We start from the raw sequence: 20,539 nt of genomic DNA on the forward strand, positions 1-20,539 counted from the left end.
GTCTCCTTGGCTCAGGCCTGCTAGCCAGACCTAAGCAAGTATCCTTTGGGGAGTCTATCTTCTCTATATCTTTTTCAGGTCTTCCCCTCCAAACTGCCCCAGCTCCTCACATCCTGACCTTAAAGGGACAGCAGCAGCAGGTAGTGATGGAGAGCTGGCTGCCTAGTTTCAAAGCATGGTTCTGCCTTTCACAATTTGAGACTTAGGGCAAAGTTCCTAGCTTCTCTGGAGGCTCTGTTCTGTAAACTATAAATGAGTGAGCCGTCGGAGCAGAGACGTAAGAATGACTGCTGTGTGGTAGCGTGCTTGCCTGACATTCAGGAGGCCTTGGATTCAATCCCCAGCGTTACCCTCAACCCCCCAGAAGCGAATTGTTGATGATAAATTATTTGCTTAGTGAAAGATAGTAGGGCTGAGCCTGTGAGATGGCCCCGTGAGTAAAGGCACCTGCTTGAAAAAGCATGGTGACCTGAGTTCAATACCTGTATAGAGATGGACGGAGAGAACCGAATCACAGAATTGTCCTCAAACTTTCACATGTTTCACAGGCCCATGGCCTGCTATATTTTGTCCCTGGTAAATTAACTTAAGAAATACATACAGTATGACTATGCTAGAGTATTTTTTTTTCCCCTTTATTTTTTGGTTTTTCGAGACAGGGTTTCTCTGTGTAGTTTTGGTGCCTGTCCTGGATCTTGCTCTGTAGACCAGGCTGGCCTCGAACTCGCAGAGATCTGCCTGGCTCTGCCTCCCGAGTGCTGGGATTAAAGGCCCGGCCACTAGAGTATTTCTTACTGTTGTTACTGTAACAGAGCAAGCCAGGGTCCCTTTCTTTTCTTTATAAGATTTATTCTTTTTTTTTTTTTTTTAAGTGTGTGTGGGAGTGGGTAATTATGCACGTATAAGTGGCTGCCTGCGGAGGCCAGAAGCAGCCAATCCCTCAGGAGCTAGAGTTAGAGGTGGTTGTGAAAGTGCCTGATGTGGGTGCTGGGAACTGAACTCAGTCCTCTGAAAGAGCAGCAAATGCTCTTAACTGCTGAACCATCTCTCCTGTCCAGTTACTCTTTGTTTATTTTTTAAAAATCGTTTTATTATTTTTTGTGTAGAGGGGCGTTTTGCCTCATGTATGTAAATGAATTAGGTGTGTGCCTGATTCCCAGGGAGGCCAGAGGAGGACATTGGATCCCCTGGAATTGGCGTGAGAGATGGTTGTCAGCCATCATGTGGGTGCTGGGAACTGAAGCTTGGCTCCTCTGCAGAGCAGCAAACGCTCTTAACTGCTGAGCCATCTCGCCAGCCCGTAGATCCCCTTTCTTGATCTTGGGTCTTGGGGCTCTGGGTCCCTTGTATCTGTGGCCTTGTGGTCCATACCTGACTTGGAGCCAGGGGACTCACTCTGGCTCCCAACTTTGAGGCATATGTACCCACTACAGCCGAACTAGACAGATCCTGGGAAGCTGAGGAGCAGGGACTTGAGCTAGCTACCCAGCAGCTCTTGGGTCCATGTGTGTCTCCTCCACCATGGCATGACAGGAGAAGTTGGGGTGGTCACTGTTTTCACAGACTCCTGTAGAAAAAAGGACGAAAGCTTAGACCTTGGTCTTGGGAGGTTTAGAACCACTTTTGTATTCAATTCAGGAAGCAGTTGAGGTTCTCCCTAAAGCCCATGCTGGTTAGGAACTTTTGGCTAACACAGGTCTTCCAGCAGAGAGCAGCCCCCACCTCTTTACCAGAGGATGGGAATGTACACCCTCAGGAACTCTCTGCCACCCAGTATTGGGGACAGAGCTGGCACCACTGCCAAGTCTCTGACCAGACATAGCCAATTTGCCGATGGCCCTGATCCATGACCACCTGCTCTGTTCCCAGGCATGCTACGGGATCCTCAAGGTACCTACGGGCAGCTGGCTGTGCCGGACATGTGCCCTGGGAGTCCAGCCCAAGTGCCTGCTCTGCCCCAAGCGAGGAGGAGCCTTGAAGCCTACCAGAAGTGGGACCAAGTGGGTACACGTCAGTTGTGCCCTGTGGATTCCTGAGGTGTGTAGGCATGGGAGGCAGAAGATTTCACTGAGTAGAACGTGGGGAAGGGATGTGTGGCGAGCTTAGGTTGGGCCTGGCAGAATTCAGGTGAGAGTACAGGAAGGAAGGGGCTGTTGGGCTCCCATGAAGACTCAGGGAGTCAAGTCTAGGAATAACTGGGAACATAGTCTGTGGACCTGGTCGTAGGTCAGGTGCAGTTTCCGTTGTGAAGTGGAGTATCGAGCCACTGGGACATTCAGGAGGAGGGATGATTTGAGGTCCAGACTTCAGCCCAGCGGGGGGACTCAGATTATGTGATCCATTGAAACAAGGCTTTGGTTAAAATCAGAACAAAACCAGCCTTGGTACTGCAAATCCAGCCCTTGGAGGATGGAGGTAGAAGGTAAAGGGTTCAAAGTCTTCACCAGCTACATCTTGAGTTCAGTGCTAGCCTGGGCTGTATGATATCCTTCTCAAAACCAAGCAGGACACAGATAATCCCCTAGTCTGGAGGGTAACAGCAGGAAGTTGGTTTGTGGGCCTGCCCTATAGCTGGGATTGGGATGCAGAGGTAGCCTGTGGCTGGGGTCACGTGGGAGGGCCATGGACAGCAGGCTGGGCCCACAGTGGCCATCCATTTGTATTTTTTTTTTTTAATGTGCACATTTGTGTGTGTGAGGGTGTCAGGTCTCCTGGAACTGGAGTTACAGACAGTTGTGAGCGGCCATGTGGGTGCTGGAAATTGAACCCGGGTCCTCTGGAAGAGCAGCCAGTGCTCTTAACCACTGAGCCATCTCTCTAGCCCCAGAAAATACAAATTCCTGGACTGTTTGCTAGTTGTTTTTGTTTTTAGTTTTTGCGGTTTTTTGTTTTGTTTTGTTTTGTTTTTTTGAGACAGGGTTTCTCCATGTAGTTTTGGTACCTGTCCTGGATCTTGCTCTGTAGACCAGGCTGGCCTCGAACTCACAGAGATCCGCCTGGCTCTGCCTCCCGAGTGCTGGGGTTAAAGGTGTGTGCCACCACCGCCCGGCCCATTTTCTTTTAAATGTGAGATGCTACAATTCACCAGGGTTGCTCAGTTCTTCTGTATTGAAACACCGGTCCCTTGCTGTTGGTGCCTAGAAACAAGCTAGGAGAGAGACCCCGTCAGCATGTGACCCTTCCCCTTCTGATTCTCAGTCCAGAGGTTCCCACTGGGGTCCACCTTACCCTTCTTGGGGTCGTGGTTATTTGTGTGTCAAATCTGCATCTTGAACACTAGGACTGCCTCTCGGTGCCCTCTCTCCTGGTTACAACAGAGGCAGACTGACCTATTAAGGACCCCATCCTTGGGGGCTGTCGAGACGGCTCAGCAGGTAAAAGGCGCTTGCTGCCAAGCTTGACAACCTGAGTTCAATCCCCAGGACCTACGTGATAGAAGGAGAGGACTGAATCCTGCAAGTTGTCCTCTGACCTCCACACCTGAGCTGTGACATACATGAACATACGTGCACACATGCACCTCTGTCTCAGAGCCTACACTCCCAGGCACACGCTTCTCTTAGCCAGCTACGTTCTTACACACTCTGGGGCTAGATCCAAGTGAACAGATACTTGATTGGCCCAGGCCGGGGAACTCAGACCCCAAGCTCAGGGAGGACTTGGGATTTGTGAGTTCAGCCACGGCTCTGTCTGCTCACTACCTGGTTACAGCAGACAGCTTCCCATGTGGGCACTGATGCAGCTCCCTGTATTCTGCCCAGGTCAGCATCGGCTGTCCAGAGAAGATGGAGCCCATTACCAAGATCTCACATATTCCAACCAGCCGCTGGGCCCTGTCCTGCAGCCTCTGCAAAGAGTGTACGGGCACCTGCATCCAGGTAGGTGGCCTGCTTCTTCCTGCTGCCCTGAGCCTGCTTCTTACCAGACATGCACATGGGCTACCTAAAACACCACTAGTTAACCACCATCCCCTGTGGCTGCACCTCTGATGGGCCTGAGAGGCTCAGAACCGGAGTCATGCTTGGAGCATACACCCATCAGGAAGGTACATTTCATTTATCCCCAGGCCTCCAACGCATAGGGACAGACCCCACCCATGGAGTGCTAAGAACTTTGCTTGCCCCACAAGAGCAGGTGTCTCTGGGCTTGAAGAATGATACATTGGCCCTTGAGACTGCAGCCCTGATATGTGAGAGGATGGAGATCTAAGTTCCTCTCCAGCTCAGCAAATGGGCCTTCCTGACACAAGACGGACTTAACGGGTCTACCTGTGATGATGACTCCCATCTTGGTGATCGTTAGACAAGCCCCATGGTTCTGATCCCGATTTGGAGGGAGCTGTGGATTTGCTTTTCCCACAAAGCAGGGGTTGCGGTGCTTCTGGTCTATGCTGTGGGGGTGGAAGACCACCTTTGTCCCTCTCATCTCCCCCAGGAGCACGGGTGACCTTGCAAATAGGCCTCCACCCCATTTATCAGCCCTCCAGAAGGGCTCTGGATGCTCTGGCAGTGGTACCTAGGTTGGGTATACTGTTGACAAACTGGTTCCTGCAGTCCAGTCCCCAGCCAAGGTTGGGAGGGTTGGTCCACTTGTAAGCTGTTCGGACAAGAGAAGGCAGGGATTTAGCTGCTCCCAGAGAGCAGAACCTGGGCAGGCTCCTGGCTTTGATGACAACGTAATAAAGAAGGCTGTGACCCTCGTCAGCCCCCCCCCCCCAATCCCAAAGTCATATAGCCCACAGGACAGTGCATCTTGTCCCCAGGAGAGTCACCACCTGGTGGTTGTCTCCCTCAGGGTGTCTGGGGTTTGTTCTGTTACCTTTCCAGCTGCCCCGGGGCTCCTGTTTGTCCTGCCAAAGCTCCTTTAGCGCCGTGGGCTGTTGGAGGGTCTCCCCAGCCTTGTGTGCTTCCCCCGTGCCCTCGATGAACCCCTCCGTGGTTCCCGGGGCTCCCTTAGTGCCTGACACTGTCCTTCTCCTCTCCCCAGTGTTCCATGCCTTCCTGCATCACAGCATTCCACGTCACATGCGCCTTCGACCGCGGTCTGGAAATGCGGACTATATTAGCCGACAACGATGAGGTCAAGTTCAAGTCACTCTGCCAGGAGCACAGTGAAGGGGGCCCTCGGCACGAGCCTGCTTCCGAGCCTGCGGAGCCCAGCCAGGCCATCGAGGACCTGGAGAAGGTGACCCTACGCAAGCAGCGGCTGCAGCAGCTAGAAGAAAACTTCTATGAGCTGGTGGAGCCGGCCGAGGTGGCCGAACGGCTGGACCTGGCGGAAGCACTGGTCGACTTCATCTACCAGTACTGGAAGCTGAAGAGGAGGGCCAATGCTAACCAGCCGCTGCTGACGCCCAAGACCGATGAGGTGGACAACCTGGCCCAGCAGGAGCAGGATGTCCTCTATCGCCGCCTGAAGCTTTTCACCCACCTGCGGCAGGACCTGGAGAGGGTAAGTGGCCCTGGTGGGTAAGAGGCCTTGCTTCTTACTCCATGTGCCCTGCCTAGGGGCAGCCAGGACTCAGGGGCATGAAGGCTGCCAGTTAGAAGACACTATAGGATGACAGATGCTTCACAGACAGACCCTGCCAACTCTTGGTCTTTGAGTCTCAGCCCCTCCCCCCCTCCCTCCCTCCCTCCCTCCCTCCCTCCCTCCCTCCCTCCGTCTCTCGTCTTCCTCCTCCTCTTCTTCTTCTCTGTCTCTCTCTCAGAGGGGATGCTTTTTGAGACAGGGTTTCTCTGTGTAGCCCTGGCTGTTCTGGAACTTGTTCTATAGACCAGGCTGGCCTCGAACTCACAGAGATCCACCTGCCTCTGCCTCCCGAGTGCTGGGATTAAAGACATGTGCCATCACACACCTTTTGAATCTCTCTTGTTCCAGCTCTTTCTCAGGCCTTGGGTGAAGGTGGCCTATAGGGACAGGAGGGAAGGATACTGGCAGCCATTGCCTTCAGCCCCCCTTCTGACCTCTGAGAACGATGACCGGGACTGCAGGAGCCAGTGTTACCCAGGATGCCTCTGTCCTGAGGTATTGAGAGCAGGAATTGTCCAGTTACCAAGCAAGCTTGTGCTGGCCAGAACTGGGCAGGCAGGAGTGAGTGGTGGATGTGACGCCCATGGACTTTCAGGCAGAGAACAAGAAACGAGGAATAGATGACACATGACATCACACATCCCGCAAAGAGTTAGTCCAGGCCTGGCCTGGGTGAATGAGCCACGCACACCTCCATCTTTGTTCTGGGAGACAGGATAGAGGTGTGGCTTGGTGTCCCAGGTGGTGGTACATATGGGGCTGAGGGAGGTGACATGTCTGGATCTGAAAACCATTCCTCTGAACCCAGGAGCTGCTCTGGCGTCTCCTTTCTGAACATAAAATTCTAGGGTCCAGAGAACTGTAGAATTATGTCACGGTGTCCTTCATGAATCCAGGTAACATGTGGCCTCTTCCTGGGCTGTGTTAGGAAGCAGTCCTCATTGGAAGCCTCAGGGGAACTTCATGGTTGGCTGCTTTTCTTATCTGTGCCTCAGTGAGCCCGTCTGTCAAATGGGTGGGACACCCAAGCAAGTGATGTGCTGTGGCGGGTGGCAGTGACTGAATTCAGCTTCCCTGTTCTCCACACATCTGCCCTGGGGCCTGGGTAAGAGAGAAATGACCCTGGTGGCCCAAGAGGGAACTTACTGCCTGACAGCCACTAAGTCCGTCACCAGGTCAGAAGGCTGTGTGTGGCAAGAATCACATGTCCCCGGTCCAGCCAGGGCAGAGGGGAAAGCGGGTTGCATTGCAGCCACCGTGGCCTGGACAGTTCAGCCTCCTGTCACAAGGAGACCGCAGCTCCTTCCAGGGTTGTCCTGGGGCCTCCAAGTCCACACCCCCAGGTCTCCAGTGCAGAATGCTTTTCCTCTTGTTGCTTCCCAAAGGACCTAGCAGATGTTGCATCATGGTCTGTGCTGGCCAGCCCCATGGTGGCCCCCACCTGACCTAGCTTCCCGAGGAAGAGCTTCCCTGCCCTGGAGGCAGGCGCAGCCCATGGGGCTCAGGAGGAGGAACGGGTAGGAAGCCTTCCTGTCCTTGGGCTGGAGCTTGCCTTTGGAATTCGAGGGTGGTGGTGAGGGTCAGAAAAAGCAATATTGGCTGTTGGCAGTTCTGTAGCTTTTCCTAAGCAAATGTTTCCTCTTACCCCTCCATCCTCCACCCCGGGTGTCAGCTGGTCCAGGGGCTGCTATCTGAGGCTGGCTGGTGAGGGCTGGCATGCCAGCAAGCTAGTCAGCCAGGCTCCAAAGGCTCAGGGCAGATAGAGCTGCCACAGACCCCTCCAAGGGCAGGTGACACCTATCTAAGCGTCTAGAAACAAGTGTGAGAGCCTACTTGGAACTCTGTGAAGTCTCTTGGGGACTTTCGACGGGAGCCCCTGTCTAAACTGCTTCCCAGAAGCCTCAGGGCTGAAGAAGCAAACTGTCAGGTACCATTGGCACCCAGCCCAGGCCCTCCCAGGACAGGACCACATGTTGGTGACAAACCTATGAATATCTGGGGGAGGTTCTCTGCAAAGCCGCCTGGTGGCAGTGGCCTGGCTAGTAGGCCCCGTCTCTGACCATGGCCTAGAGCCAATAGCTGAGAGAGTACCCAGCCTTTGACTGGGCACCAGGCCAGCTTGGACCTGCTTCTGAGTGAAGGTGCAGGATGATGTTGGAGTTAGAGGTCCTGGGTGGTCTGGCCGTTTACTGATTCTAGTGCCCCCCCCCCCCCAACTCCCGCCCCCAGTTCTGTAACTGTTTCTGTTTCCTTTTCCAAGAAATGGAAGTAAGGATCCAACTGGCCTTGGGGTCACATAAGGACAGTGATCTCCATTGTCGGTTGTTTTATTTTGTTTGAGGTTAAGACTCACCCTGTAGCCCAGGCTAGCCTCAGACTCGCGGCAGTCCTTCTGCCTCACCCTCTCAAGTACTGGGATACAGGAATATGAGCCCCCTTACTCCAGCCCACTGCAGGTTGATGTTGCTGCTGTTGGCTCCATAAGCAGTTCAGCTCTTAGCAGAGGGTGAAGCCTGAGTCCCAAGAGTGGGCTCCAGAGAGCAGCAAGGCCTGGTGCTTCAGCCCGGGCCTCTTCTCTGATGGTTCAGGAGCGGGGCTGCCACCGGCATGAAATTGATTTTATGGCCAGCCCAGACGATGTGCTTTCCTACAAATTTCAGCCGCAGGTCTGGACCTTGGCAGGCAGTGTGGATGGGCACAGCCACTGCAGCCTCCAGAGTTATTCACGGCTGACAGAAAAATTGCAGTAGTGGACATCAGCCCTGCAAATGCCAGCTCATGTCCCCTAGCAACCACGCTGGCTGTCAACCACTGTCCCTGCAGGGAAGTGGCTGTGGTTCTTGCTACGTGAGTTATTCCAGAGACTGAACGGACCTTGTGTGGGAGCCAAGAGGGTGGCAGGGGCTCTCAGTCACCCGGCCGCCCTGAGATGAGTCTGTGGGAGCCCCACCCCGGCTGCCGCTCCGAAGGACAGAAGAGGACCAGTGGGAAGTGGACCCTGTCCCTTGCGGACGGCGCCACTTGCCTCCTTCTCAGTCCCTAGATTGGGGGTCTCTTCTCAGTCCCTAGATTGGGGGTCTCTTGCCAAAATCCTTAACAGCACTTGGCTGGTGGCCAGTCACTCTGTTCTCCACCTCTGCCACCACCCCGTTCTCCAGCCCTTTGTTTTCATTCAGCCCTGTGTAAGGACACCAGTCAATTGGAGAAAGGACCCACTCTAACTCAGGATGACTTCATCTTGGCTAATTTTATCTTCTGAGACCTTATGTCTCATTCTGAGGTTCCCAGCAGGAAATCTTGGGGAATTGAACCCATATAGAGGCCCTGGAAGGTGTAAGTCCGCCAGGAAGTGGTCTGATTTGCATTTCAAGAGCATTGCTGAGCGATGGTTTTACTGTCCCTGTGAAAGGCTGGGGGATGGACAGAACTGGGCTGTGAAGGGAGTTGGTGTCAGTCACAAGGAAAGACTGCTGTAAATGTACTTACTGATGGGTCAGTTGTGGGTGGAGGCTCCGGGCAGCCGCCACAACTCTCCTTGGCGCAATAGGACCACCCCCCCCACCGCACCCACCCCCCCCTGCTGCCTGGCTTTGCCTCCCCTTGCTCCATTACATTGTCCCCACAGGGCCTAGCTAGGCCTCCTGCTGGGCTTAGCTGTCCCTTTATCCAGGAAGCCTGGCAATCCTCTAGTCTTGGGTCAGGGCCACCTGGTCAGGATCTCTGCCTTGCTGGGTGGCAGGCTCTGTAAAGAAAGAGACCCTGACCGGAATTGCTTGCCTACAGATTCCTCTGAGCCAAGCTGGTGTGCAGGTAGGGTTGTGGAGAGGAGGTTGGTTGGAAGGTGGGCCATGGTAAGAGGGTCCCAGGCTGGTACCAAGTGGTCAAAATCCAGGGCTATCCCTTGAGGAAGGGGCTGGACGTGGGAATTGGTAAAGCTGGGGTCAGTGATGTGTGGACCGTGGTGGCCTGGTGTTCACAGCTCAGGTGGGGAGTATACACATGGAATGTCCCAGGAGAGTCCATACTGAATCCATCCTGCTGATGCTTGTAGGCTGGACTGGATCTTCTAGAATCCTCTTCACAACTAGTCTCAGGAAAGGAGGAAGGCCATACCCGACAGAGATCTGGTTATACTCCCTTGAGCTAGAAGGAGGGGTTCTGAATTAAAGGCCACTCCAGGCAGCTTAAGGACAGAGAGACTTAGCTAAGACCCAAAGACCAACTGGGGACTAGGTGAAGAAAGACCTTGGTGGGAATAGGATTCAAGCTGAACAGCTGCGGTCAGGAACAGCTGTCCCTGTTTCTGGAAAGCTCCATCGGAGCCCAAAGGAAATGCCAGACCAAGGGAGTTGTCTCAAGGGCTGAAGCCTGGCCTCGGCCCCAGAAGTGTGTGAGAACAGTAGTCAGTGGGGGGGTGGCACCCTGCACAGGCACCGACAGGTCCACCTCAGATGCTTCCAGACAGCCTGAAGAATGTGCACCTGTCCTGTAGACTAAGCCAGATGGCTTCAGAGCCTACTGTAGGGACTCTGCCTGGCTGGCCTGAGGGACTCAGAGGCTGCTGTCCTTTATAAAGTACGGCATTGTGTCGATGTGGGTACAGGAGCGTTGGTGGGAGTGGCAGAGGCCTGCCTCAGGTCCTGGTGCAGTAGGTAGACTTGGGAAAGCTATTCTGCCAGATTGTGCTCATTTGAAAGTACAGGGCCGCTCGCTGGTGCCTTGGGGCGGGTGCTGGGTTTTACCCTGATGCTTGTATCTGAAGAGTCGCTTTGCTGGGAAAGGCAGGTGTTGGACAGGAACGAGAGGGTTGCCAAGATGAGACCAGAGACCGCCGCGGTGGCCCATGTTCAAAACCCCACTTTCTCTAGCAACAAGGCTCCTGGAGATGGCGGGTCTGGGATGGGTGGCAAGGAGTAAGGTGAGCAATCTCTCTTACGTCTCTGCAGGTTAGGAACCTGTGCTACATGGTGACAAGGCGTGAGAGAACGAAGCATTCCATCTGTAAGCTCCAGGAGCAGATCTTCCACCTGCAGATGAAACTTATGGAGCAAGATCTGTGTCGAGGTAGGCACAGCACCTCCTGCTGGGAAGGCGTGTCTGTGGGGCCTGGAAGGGCCTGGGCCATCCTCCCGACCCTTCTCACCACCATTGCAGTCATCAGGTCCATATGAGACCCCGTCAAGGCCCTGATTGTGTTAGTAGTAGACTCGGAGCCAGAGTCTGGACTGTGGTCAAGCCTGCCCTCACGGGCACCACTGGTTCCCTGGCATAGCCCAGTTCCATCAACAGTGGCTTAGCTTGCACAAGGACAGGTGCAGATCCAGAGTTTTCCTGGGTCTGCTGGGCTCGAGACAGGCAGGAGTGGGCTGGAGAGATGGCTCAGAGGTTTAGAGCGCCGGCTGCTCTTCCAGAGGTCAAGAGTTCAATTCCCAGCAATGACATGGTGGCTCACTACTACCTGTAATGAGATCTGGTGCCCTCTTTTGGCATGCAGGCATACATGCAGGCAGAACACTGAACCTGAACCCCGAACCCTGGTGTGCCTGGGGTTCAGTCCTCAGGAAGGCAGCTGCGTAGAGATGGTCTCATGTGATGAGATTAAGGCTGGGATCAGCTGTGTTTTCTTGTTCTCTTTCTTTCTCTGGGTATAACATGTATTTAGCAGACCTAGAAACCAGGGGCAAAGGCCTTGATATGGATTGCATTGGTTAGCCATGGAGTCTGGAAGACATGCTTAGCACCCCCATACACACGCCATCACGCTCAAATATTGAGCATGTGCAGCAGAAACGCCTAGGTAGAGAGAGCTGTGGTGATGGGGGCTGCCGCTGCCAATTCTGCCTGGGGGGTCACTCTGGGCCGTGAATGATGAAGGAGGGGGCACGGCACCATTAGAGGGAATGACTGCCCCCTTCTCTGCAGCTGAGCTGCTCCCTCTACCCTTTGAGGTTACTAACATTCATGGAAGCCAGGTGTGGTGGAGCATACCCGTGAACCCAGTGCCTAAGAGGTTGAAGCCAGAGAATTTCGAGTTCAAGGTCAGCCTGTGCTACATAGTGAGTTCCTGTCAAAGAGGAGGGGAGGGACGGAGGAAGGAAGGAAGGAAGGAAGGAAGGAAGGAAGGAAGGAAGGAAGGAAGGAAGGAAGGAAGGAAGGAAGGAAGGAAGGAAGGAAATTTAAATTAAAAAAAAAAAGAGGAAGGGGAATTGGAGAGATGGCTCATGGGTTAAGAGCACTGGCTGTTCTTCCAGAGGATCTGGATTCAATTGCTGGCACCCACATGGTGGCTCACAACTGTCTGTAACTCCAGTTCCAGAGGATCCAGCGCCCTCTTCTGGCCCCTTAGGGGCTGGTAATAGAGTTTACTTGATAGAATGTTCACGTAACACGCATGGAGCCCTGGTTTGATACACAGCACTGCATAGAACCAGGTGTTCTGGTGCACATTGTAATCCTAGACCTTGGGAGGTAGAGGTAGAAGGATCAGGAGTTTCAGGTCATCCACAGCCACATAAGTTTGAGACCACCCCCCACTATATAAGAACCATTTTCTTTTTTTGTTGTTGCTTTTTGTTTTTTGAGACGGGATTTCTCTGTGTAGCCCTGGCTGTCCTGGAACTTGCTCTGTAGGCCAGGCTGGCGCTGAACTTGAAGATCCACCTGCCTCTGCCTCCTGAGTGCTGGGATTAAAGGCTGCCTTGGCTAAGAACCATTTTCTTATCTATGTTTGTTATGTGTGTGAATGTTTTGTCTGCATATCTGTGCATGCACTGCGTGTGTCCCTGGTGCCTGTGGAGGTTAAAAGGGGCATCAGATCTTCTGGAACTGGAGTTAAAGATGGTCATGAGCCACCATATGGGTGCTGGGAATTTAACCCAGCATAATCAAAGGCAAAAAGAAAAGAAATCACTATTGCGAACTACAGAGGTCAGACAGGGCATGGCCTTGTGGAATTGGTAGCTCTGTAGCCTCCAGAGTACCTTTCCTGCCCACGTACAGTTTGCTCTCTGGAGCGAGAAAGTAAAGTAGTATCCCAGGATGTGCGGGCAGTGGCGGTACAGGGCCAGAGGTATTGAGAAGGACACAGTGGCACTTGGAGGAGGCCACACACACGTGTCTTCCTAAAAACCCCAAAGTCCACACAAAGTCCTTGTGTTCAAGGATGCTGAGGGTATTGAGGCAGGAGTAGCACTTTTGGGCACAGTATCCTATACACCAGAGGGCCTACACCCTGTAGGGTCTGGAGACTCTGCAGCTCCTTGTCCTGGGGAGGAGAAAGCACCGTTGTGCGGGGCAGTACATCTTTGAAGAAGACTGCTTTAACCCTGCTTGAAGTGGACACGTCTGAGGGAGGGAAGTGCTTAGAGGAGGCTGCAGGGTAACCAAGATGGGACATGGGATGCCTTGGGGCCTTAGGATGTTGGACTTGGGGTCCATGTTACAGGCAAGGAGACTGAGGTCCAGCTAAAGACTCTAGGGACTGAGAACAGCTCAGGGTATGCCTTCCATCTTTTTTTTAAACATTGTTCAGGGAGCCCTCCTATCTCTGCTGAGGAGCTGGGGACCCTTCTTTTCTGGACGAAGGGACATGAGAACCAGATAGGAAACTGGAACCTCCCGTCTCCTGCCTCGCTGCACAAGCAGGCCAGGAGGAGCTTGGCTGTGGCGTCAGGCCCCAAACCTAAGCCGCTTACCCCCAGATGATGCTTTTCTGCCCTGTGTCTAGCTCCTTGTCCTGTCTCTATAATATCCAGTCCCCGTTTCCACCCACCAGGACTCTCCAAGGACTGTCAGTTTCATAGGCCACACTAAAGTCCAAGTCACAAGGACTGCCTGTGCCTACCCGAAGATCCTTCGTAGAGCTGTGGGCGGTTACCTTCTGTTCTACCCCAGCTCCCCCTGTGTCTGGCACACTGACTGTGACCTTGGTGCCATGGAGAACAGACACAGTTGATGGAGGACCCCTGGGCTGCCCCTCAAGTTTAACCCTCTCCTTCTCGAACACAGAGCCTTCTGGGAGGAGAGCAAAGGGCAGGAAGAATGACTCGAAGAGGAAAGGCCGAGAGGGCCCCAAGGGTAGCAGCCCTGAGAAGAAAGAGAAAATAAAGGCCGTGCCAGAGTCTGTCCTGGGGCAGCTGGGTAAGTGAAGGGGCCACTGCAGCCTGGTAGACACCAACCTCCCTTTCAGCTTCATGCCATAGGGAGCCAGTAGCATAAAGCAGAGTTGGCCTTCTCAGAGGAGAGACACTTAGGCCCTTCCTCTTCCAGGTGCCTCCTGTCACCTGAGATCCCAAGACAGTCTAGCTGGATGGAGACTGAGTTCTGCCAGCTCAGAAGCTGTCCTGGCCAGAGTGCTGGGTCCTCCCAGAGGTCCCTAGAAATCAGCGCCATGCTGGGAGGAGAAGACTGCAAGAAGTCTTTGCTCCTGTTCTACCCTATCAAACAGACAGACGGACGGACAGACAGAGAGGATTGCTGGGAGGGGAAGACTGCAAGAAGTCTTTGCTCCTGTTCTACCCTATCAGACAGACAGACAGACTGACCGACTGCTGGGAGGGGAAGACTGCAAGAAGTCTTTGCTCCTGTTCTACCCTATCAGACAGACAGACACACACACACACACACACACACACACACACACACACACACACACACACACACACACACCCCCGCCCCCGTGGGCTGTTTACTCAACCCCAGCTGACCTTTCTTGAGCCACCCAGAGACCAAGAGGAGTGACAGCAGGCCCACTAGTCACTGTCACAGTAGCCTTCAGTAAAAGAGGGTCCAAAGCTGAAGCTGGTCCTGGCCACCCTGTTTCAGGGAGACATCTCTGTCATATGCTTTCCTTCAAGCTGCTGAGGGGACTGCCGGTAAAGATGCAGCGCCCCCTGGTGGCCTCTCTGTTCTTACGGCTTTTGAAAGTCTTCGTGTTTGAACCAGGGAACTCACTGCTTCCTTTCCACTCCACTCCACCACCATTTGCAAAGCCAGTCCTGGGGTCGGTCACCCTGGTGAGCAGGGACAGTATCTGGCCCTGCTCTTTGGTGGCCTTGTGGGAGGGGTGGACAGAACAAGATGGCTTGCCTGGGTGGGTGGGTTGTCTTGGGCTACCTGAAAGGGTGGTACACGTGCCTCACACACCCGCCTTCTCTCCCACGGGTCAGGTCTGTCCACCTCGTTCCCCATCGACGGCACTTTCTTCAATAGCTGGCTGGCCCAGTCAGTGCAGATCACAGCAGAGGACATGGCCATGAGTGAGTGGTCTTTGAACAGTGGGCACCGGGAGGATCCTGCTTCGGGTCTGCTGTCAGAGGAGTTGCTACAGGATGAGGAGACGCTACTCAGCTTCATGAGGGACCCCTCGTTGCGGCCCGGTGACCCTGCCAGGAAGGCCCGAGGCCGCACTCGCCTGCCTGCCAAAAAGAAACCACCCCCACTTCAGGATGGGCCCAGTGCACGGACCACTCCAGACAAGCCACCCAAGAAGCCCTGGGCCCAGGATGCTGGCAGTGGCAAGGGCATGCACGGACCACCCACCAGGAAGCCACCACGGAGGACGTCTTCTCATTTGCCGTCCAGCCCCGCGGCCGGGGACTGTCCTGTCCCAGCAGCACTGGAAAGCCCCCCACCGCTGGCCTCCGAGACCCCGGATGAGACAGCCCTCATGGCTTCCGACTTGAATGTCCAAGTGCCTGGCCCTACGGTGAGCCCCAAGCCCTTGGGCAGGCTCCGGCCACCCCGAGAGATCAAGGTCAGTCGGAAATCTCCGGGTGCTAGGTCTGATGCTGGGACAGGACTGCCGTCTACTGTGGCCGAGAGGCCAAAGGTCAGCCTGCACTTTGACACCGAGGCCGATGGCTACTTCTCTGATGAGGAGATGAGCGACTCTGACGTAGAAGCAGAGGACAGCGGGGTACAACGGGCTTCCAGGGAGGCAGGGGCAGAGGAGGTAGTTCGCATGGGGGTACTGGCCTCCTAACTCACCGGGGCCCTGCCCTGGTCTCCCACAGGGCCTCAGCCCAATCACAACTGCCATTTCCAACTGCTGAGTGTCCCAGACCCACCACTCTGTCGTGGTTTTATTTTTAATATAGAGAGAGTTGTGAATTCCACTCCGTTGTCTTTCCTCTGTGCTGGCCTAGGACGTTAGGATTCCTCCCGTGGCCCTGGCCAGGGACTGCGCCAGGTTCCATGTGCCACCCTGTCCCAGCCCACACAACATCGCCGGGCTTCTGGCTTGATGTAGACAAGGTGAGGGAGAGCTCAGGGCTCCTGCCCGCTGCCACTGGGTGACACAGACTGTCGTTTGGGCATTATTTCATGGCAGATGGGCCATCCCAGGGCCTGCCCCGCCTTGTCCCCCCAGATTGTACTGGGGTCCGTTTTGGGTGGGGGGGTGTCCTGCTGCACTCCACTGATTCCCTAAGGAAGTATAAGGAGTGATACCCAGCCAGTCTATTCACTGTCACAAGCACAAAGAGTTTCTATGAGAAAGCACTGAGGGGGTGCAGGGGGCCCGCTGGCTCCCCAATAGCCCGCAACATCTGAGGCCCGCCCGCCCACCCGCAACCCCCCTCCCTTGCTGCTCTGTCCCTGCCAGTGCCCAGCCCGAGCAGCTCTGGGAAGTGGTTCCCAGAATCTTTCCTGAGCTGTGCTATTTACTCAGGGGACTCCTTAAACAGCCAACCACCTATCCAGGTGGAAGGCTCCAAGGGAGGGCCAGCGCCCAGCCCGGGGCTTGGGGCTCAGATCAGCCCACTGCAGAGAACCACTCCGGGGCTTCAACTTCCTTTTCTTCCTTTGGGGCTAGTCTCGGCCACAGTTGGCCCTCTCCATGTGGAGCTGGCCAGACCAGACCGTTTGCCTTTTGAAGTTTCCTAGTCCTGCTAAGAGATGAGCTTCCTCATTGGTTTCCTTCTGGAAACATCCTTCCAACAAGTGTCGTGGGATCCCGGGGCCCAGGGCAGGCCAGTGTTGGCCTGCTGGGGCTGGTTGAAGTCTTGCTGGATTGTCCTGTGTTCCTCTGTCCCTTGGCGCCTTAACCCCCTTCCCCTCCCTGCTGTACCCCCTTTCCTCTCCCTCTCCAGTCCCCCCCCCCCCCACCTCCAAGTCCCCAGGTCGGTCTGAAGAGTTTTGATGGAGTGGCCCCAGGGTGATAGCTCAGGGAACAAAGGAATTCCGTGAAAAGGTTTTTTTGGTTTTTTTTTTCTTTTACGAATTACTCTTGGGTCACTTCCACCACTGGTAAAGCCAGAACTTCTCCAACCAGAACCTTGCAAAAGTCCAGTGAACCAGTCGAATCATCCTGAGAATGCCAAAGAATATTTTGACCATAATACACAGCCCAGCTCAGACCTGACAACTGTCAACATGAACTTCCTTTTCAAAGGAGTTGGCTAGCACCAGAGTTCCGAGACTCCGTTATTGCACACATCTACAGAGAAGGGCCCAAGGCCGAGGAGGAGGAGGAGGAGGAGGAGGAGGAGGAGGCCGAGGCCGCCGCCACCGCCGCCGCTGCTGCTGTTGGTTTATGGTCCCTGGGCTGGGCCGCTGTGAGTGTGGTCCTAAACTTTGAGTACTCCCCCCACTTTGGGGGGGAAGAATCCTGACTGTGAATCCAGCGTGGTTCCCCCATTGCCACCACACAGATACATAAAGAGCAAATACACAGGACCTTCACCCACCTCGACTCCAAAACTTTCAAGGTACGACAGTGAGTTTGAGCAGAATCAGAAGCAAAGATAATGACTTCAGTTTGGTGGATTGGACAAACACGTCTAATTCAAATGGACTCCGAGGGCGTGGGGTGGACTCCAAGGATCCTGGGCATCGGGATGGCATCGGCTACCACATAGACTTAGTCTGCCTGCTGGTCTTGGTAGTGGTGACAGCGCAGTCAGTGTGAGCATCCCCCGCCCAGTCTCTTGTTTACTGCCTTTGAACAGACCTTCCTTACCCCTGTGCTTTGGGTCACTTCGGGTCGCAACCTCGTCTGCTGGATTGCCTGGTGGTCTGACCTGTGGGACGCAAAGGGCATGGGGGCTTAAAGAACAACCAAACACTGAGGGCTGAGGGAGGAGATGGCCCTGACCACTCTGTTCCACCCTGGGCCAGGGGCTGGGCTCTGTGAGTCGACGTTAGTGATGAGTGCAGTGAATCCAACCCCTTTTTCTGGGCTGCTGGCACTCTCCCCTCGGGACCTGGACTGGGCAGGCATGTGAGGCGCTTTAGGGAGCCTCTGCTTATTTTGGCCTTGGTTCTGGGCGTCTTGGAAGTTGGTGCCTGCTTTGGACTCTATCCACTAGATCCTGCCTGCCATGAAACTCAGCCGTCTGTTACTATGGCTGGTTAGTAGGCCCCTTCACTAGGCCGAGCCCTATGGCAGTCTTCATCAGGCAGCTGTCTCCACTTCTAAGATGTCCGTCAGGCTGCAGGAGGATGAGGACATCCCGTTAGCCTCTCCCCTTAGTTCCTCCCAGACCACTATCCATGGTATAGATGGCTTTGCCACACTCTGACCAAGGCACCTTCTCCAGGCCAGAGGCGGTTCTCTTGCCCACATCTACTACCCCTCTTAGGGAGGCAGAAAGGACTCCTTTCTCATTCTGGCTATTGTACCCTTCCCATCAACCCTGGCTGCCTTCCACCTCATTCCCTCTCATCACAGGACACAGGCTAATGTGCAAGGAAAGTATTTTTGTGTATCATTAAGTGTATTTTGAAACAAGTAAAGAAAAAAGATAGAATGCTCGTTTACTTTATCAAATGGGCTCTGTAAATGGTATGAGAGTCTTTGCCATGTAAGGGCCACAGGTTTGTTGGAGAAACCAGCCACACCCAGGTTCCTGGGCATCAGTGTTGGACTCTGTGTGGTGTGTGTGTGTGTGTGTGTGTGTGTGTGTGTGTGTGTGTGTGTGTGTGAACAGAGCCGCTGTGCACATATGTGTGCATGCACAGACACCCTATGGGACTTGCTAGGGATTCTAGAGAGTCAACTGCCTGATTCTACAGGAACGTGGGCAGCAGGTTAGACTTGGGGTTTCTTCGCCAGTGCCACATATGGTCAACCTGTGCCCGTGCCGGAAGCTCTGCGGAACAATATGTGATCTCTGTAGTAAGGTCCTTGAGGCTACTCTGCCGTGCCCTTGGCCTAGCTGGCCACATTGGCCGAAGAGCCAGAGGTATTGGAGTCGGGGACATTTGGTTGTTCTTTAAGGCCTTTCCTGCCGCCTTCCCTCGCGGATGCACACTTGTGCTCCATCCGAATCACTTGGGGGTGGCGGTGGGGAGGGTGATATGAATGTCACAGGAGGAGACACCTTCTGTCTTTGTTTCAAAGAAAGTGATGTGCCATTTGTTAATATACAAGAGAAATATTGAAAATATATTGAAAAGAGCAATTTTAAATTATTTTTGGCTTATGTTGCAATATTTATTTTCTTGTATTAGAGAAGATTCCTTTGTAGAGAAAAATGTATTTTTCATTACTGCAAAGACCTATTTCTCCTTTTTGTACATTGTCCTTGTTCGCAACCCTTAACGAGCAATAGAATGTCCGGTCACTCCCGCGTGGCCAGTGCCCACTGTGCCCTGCATGATTGTGTTGCTGCTGCTGCTGCTGCTGCTGCATAGTTTCCTGCCCTGTCCTGTCCTGCTCACTCACTGGGACTTCTGGGTTGCAGCCCCCGCCAGGGTCTACATCTAAGGAGCCCACTGCACTCCTCTTGTGTTGGCAATTCAGTTAATAAAGCGATGTTTTCTGTGCTGGCTGCTGTGCGGTTCTGTTGCCCTGGGTGGGTCGGAGACCTAGGAGTCCTGTTGCATGCCTACAACACGATGCTCAGCAAGAGTCCTGAGTTCCAGTGGCGCTTGCAGATGTTCAGCACACCATGGACAGTGCCTTAAGGGAGCCTTTTTGATCTTCAGTGTTAGCCCCTGGCATCCAGGGTCAAGGATGAAGGGGTAACCCAAAATCACAACTCTGGTAAGAGGTAAAGTACCACATCAAAGGCAGGGTTCCCGTGCTCCGACACTACCTCCAGCCGCCTACTGAAAAGTGTGGGAGGGTCTTTTCCAGAATCAGTAGAGAATTCTGCGTAGGCTTATGTTTCATTGTTGGCCAGCCCCTACTCCTTGCCGTGTCTAGGAAACGGTTTCTGGTGCTGGCTGAGGACTTCCGGTCCAGTGGAGACAGACACAGAACACGGAGGGTGCCTCTGAGGAAGTGGCATCATTCCTTCCCTTCATAGTTGGTATGTTGACCACATACTGCTAAGGTGCTGTGCCCACCTAGCCTCCCAGTGGAGACCCAAAGAACCAATAGAAATTGGTGTGGCATGTGCCTGTGACCCCAGCACTTAGGTGGAGGTGGGAGAATGGGAAGTTCAAGGTCATCCTAATACATAGCAAGTTTGGGAGGGATGCTGGCGAGATGTCTGTCATCTGAGATTTTAAAAAGATGGACCTGGTGTGCTTGTAATCCGAGTACAGTTGTCCACTGACCTCCACATGCACTGTTGGGCACACAACTTTTGAAAATTAAAGATCCAGCCAGGAGGTGGTGGCTGTAATCTCAGTACTCGGGAGGCAGAGGCAGGCATCTCTCTGAGTTCGAGACTACCCTGGTCTACAGAGTGAGTTCCAGGACAGCCAGAGCTATTAAACAGAGAAAATCTGTTTTGAAAAACCAAAAAGAAAAAATAAAACCTGGACTACTGTTTACTAAAAAACAGCATCAATTTGATGATTCCACCTTTTTTTTTTTTTGAGACTGGTTCTTACTATTGAACTACCTGATTGTCCTGGTGATAGAAAAAAAAGTGTAGGGGGGGGAGAAAATTAAAAATCTAAAATTACTGTATTATAGCCATCAGTCTCCTTGAGATGATGTGAGCTAATACAATAGTGAGATGAAGTGAATTGTTTATTTCTAAGATTTCCCATCCAGTATTTTTGGATAATGTTGAACCACAGGTAACATACAGATAGTGGAGCTACTGTGGAC

The 20,539-nt window shown here is 53.6% G+C and overlaps 1 protein-coding gene across 6 annotated transcripts in view; it reads left to right on the forward strand.

Annotated features, from left to right (window-relative positions):
• Jade2 (jade family PHD finger 2) overlaps window positions 1-19,299 on the forward strand; it is a 52,529-nt gene extending 33,230 nt beyond the window's left edge. For all 6 annotated transcript variants that reach the window (XM_052757923.1, XM_052757921.1, XM_052757924.1 and 3 more), the window contains 6 exons: window positions 1,870-2,037; window positions 3,762-3,878; window positions 4,987-5,451; window positions 10,479-10,596; window positions 13,540-13,671; window positions 14,700-19,299. In XM_052757923.1, coding sequence (XP_052613883.1) covers window positions 1,870-2,037; window positions 3,762-3,878; window positions 4,987-5,451; window positions 10,479-10,596; window positions 13,540-13,671; window positions 14,700-15,514 — 1,815 coding nt within the window. In that variant the 3' untranslated portion in view covers window positions 15,515-19,299. The remainder of the gene's footprint in view (window positions 1-1,869; window positions 2,038-3,761; window positions 3,879-4,986; window positions 5,452-10,478; window positions 10,597-13,539; window positions 13,672-14,699) is intronic.
• The last annotated feature ends 1,240 nt before the right edge of the window (window positions 19,300-20,539 follow it).

This window comes from Peromyscus californicus, unplaced genomic scaffold, assembly GCF_007827085.1.
Source record: "Peromyscus californicus insignis strain IS unplaced genomic scaffold, ASM782708v3 Scaffold_3__1_contigs__length_106647218, whole genome shotgun sequence".
NCBI classification, from domain to species: domain Eukaryota; kingdom Metazoa; phylum Chordata; class Mammalia; order Rodentia; family Cricetidae; genus Peromyscus; species Peromyscus californicus.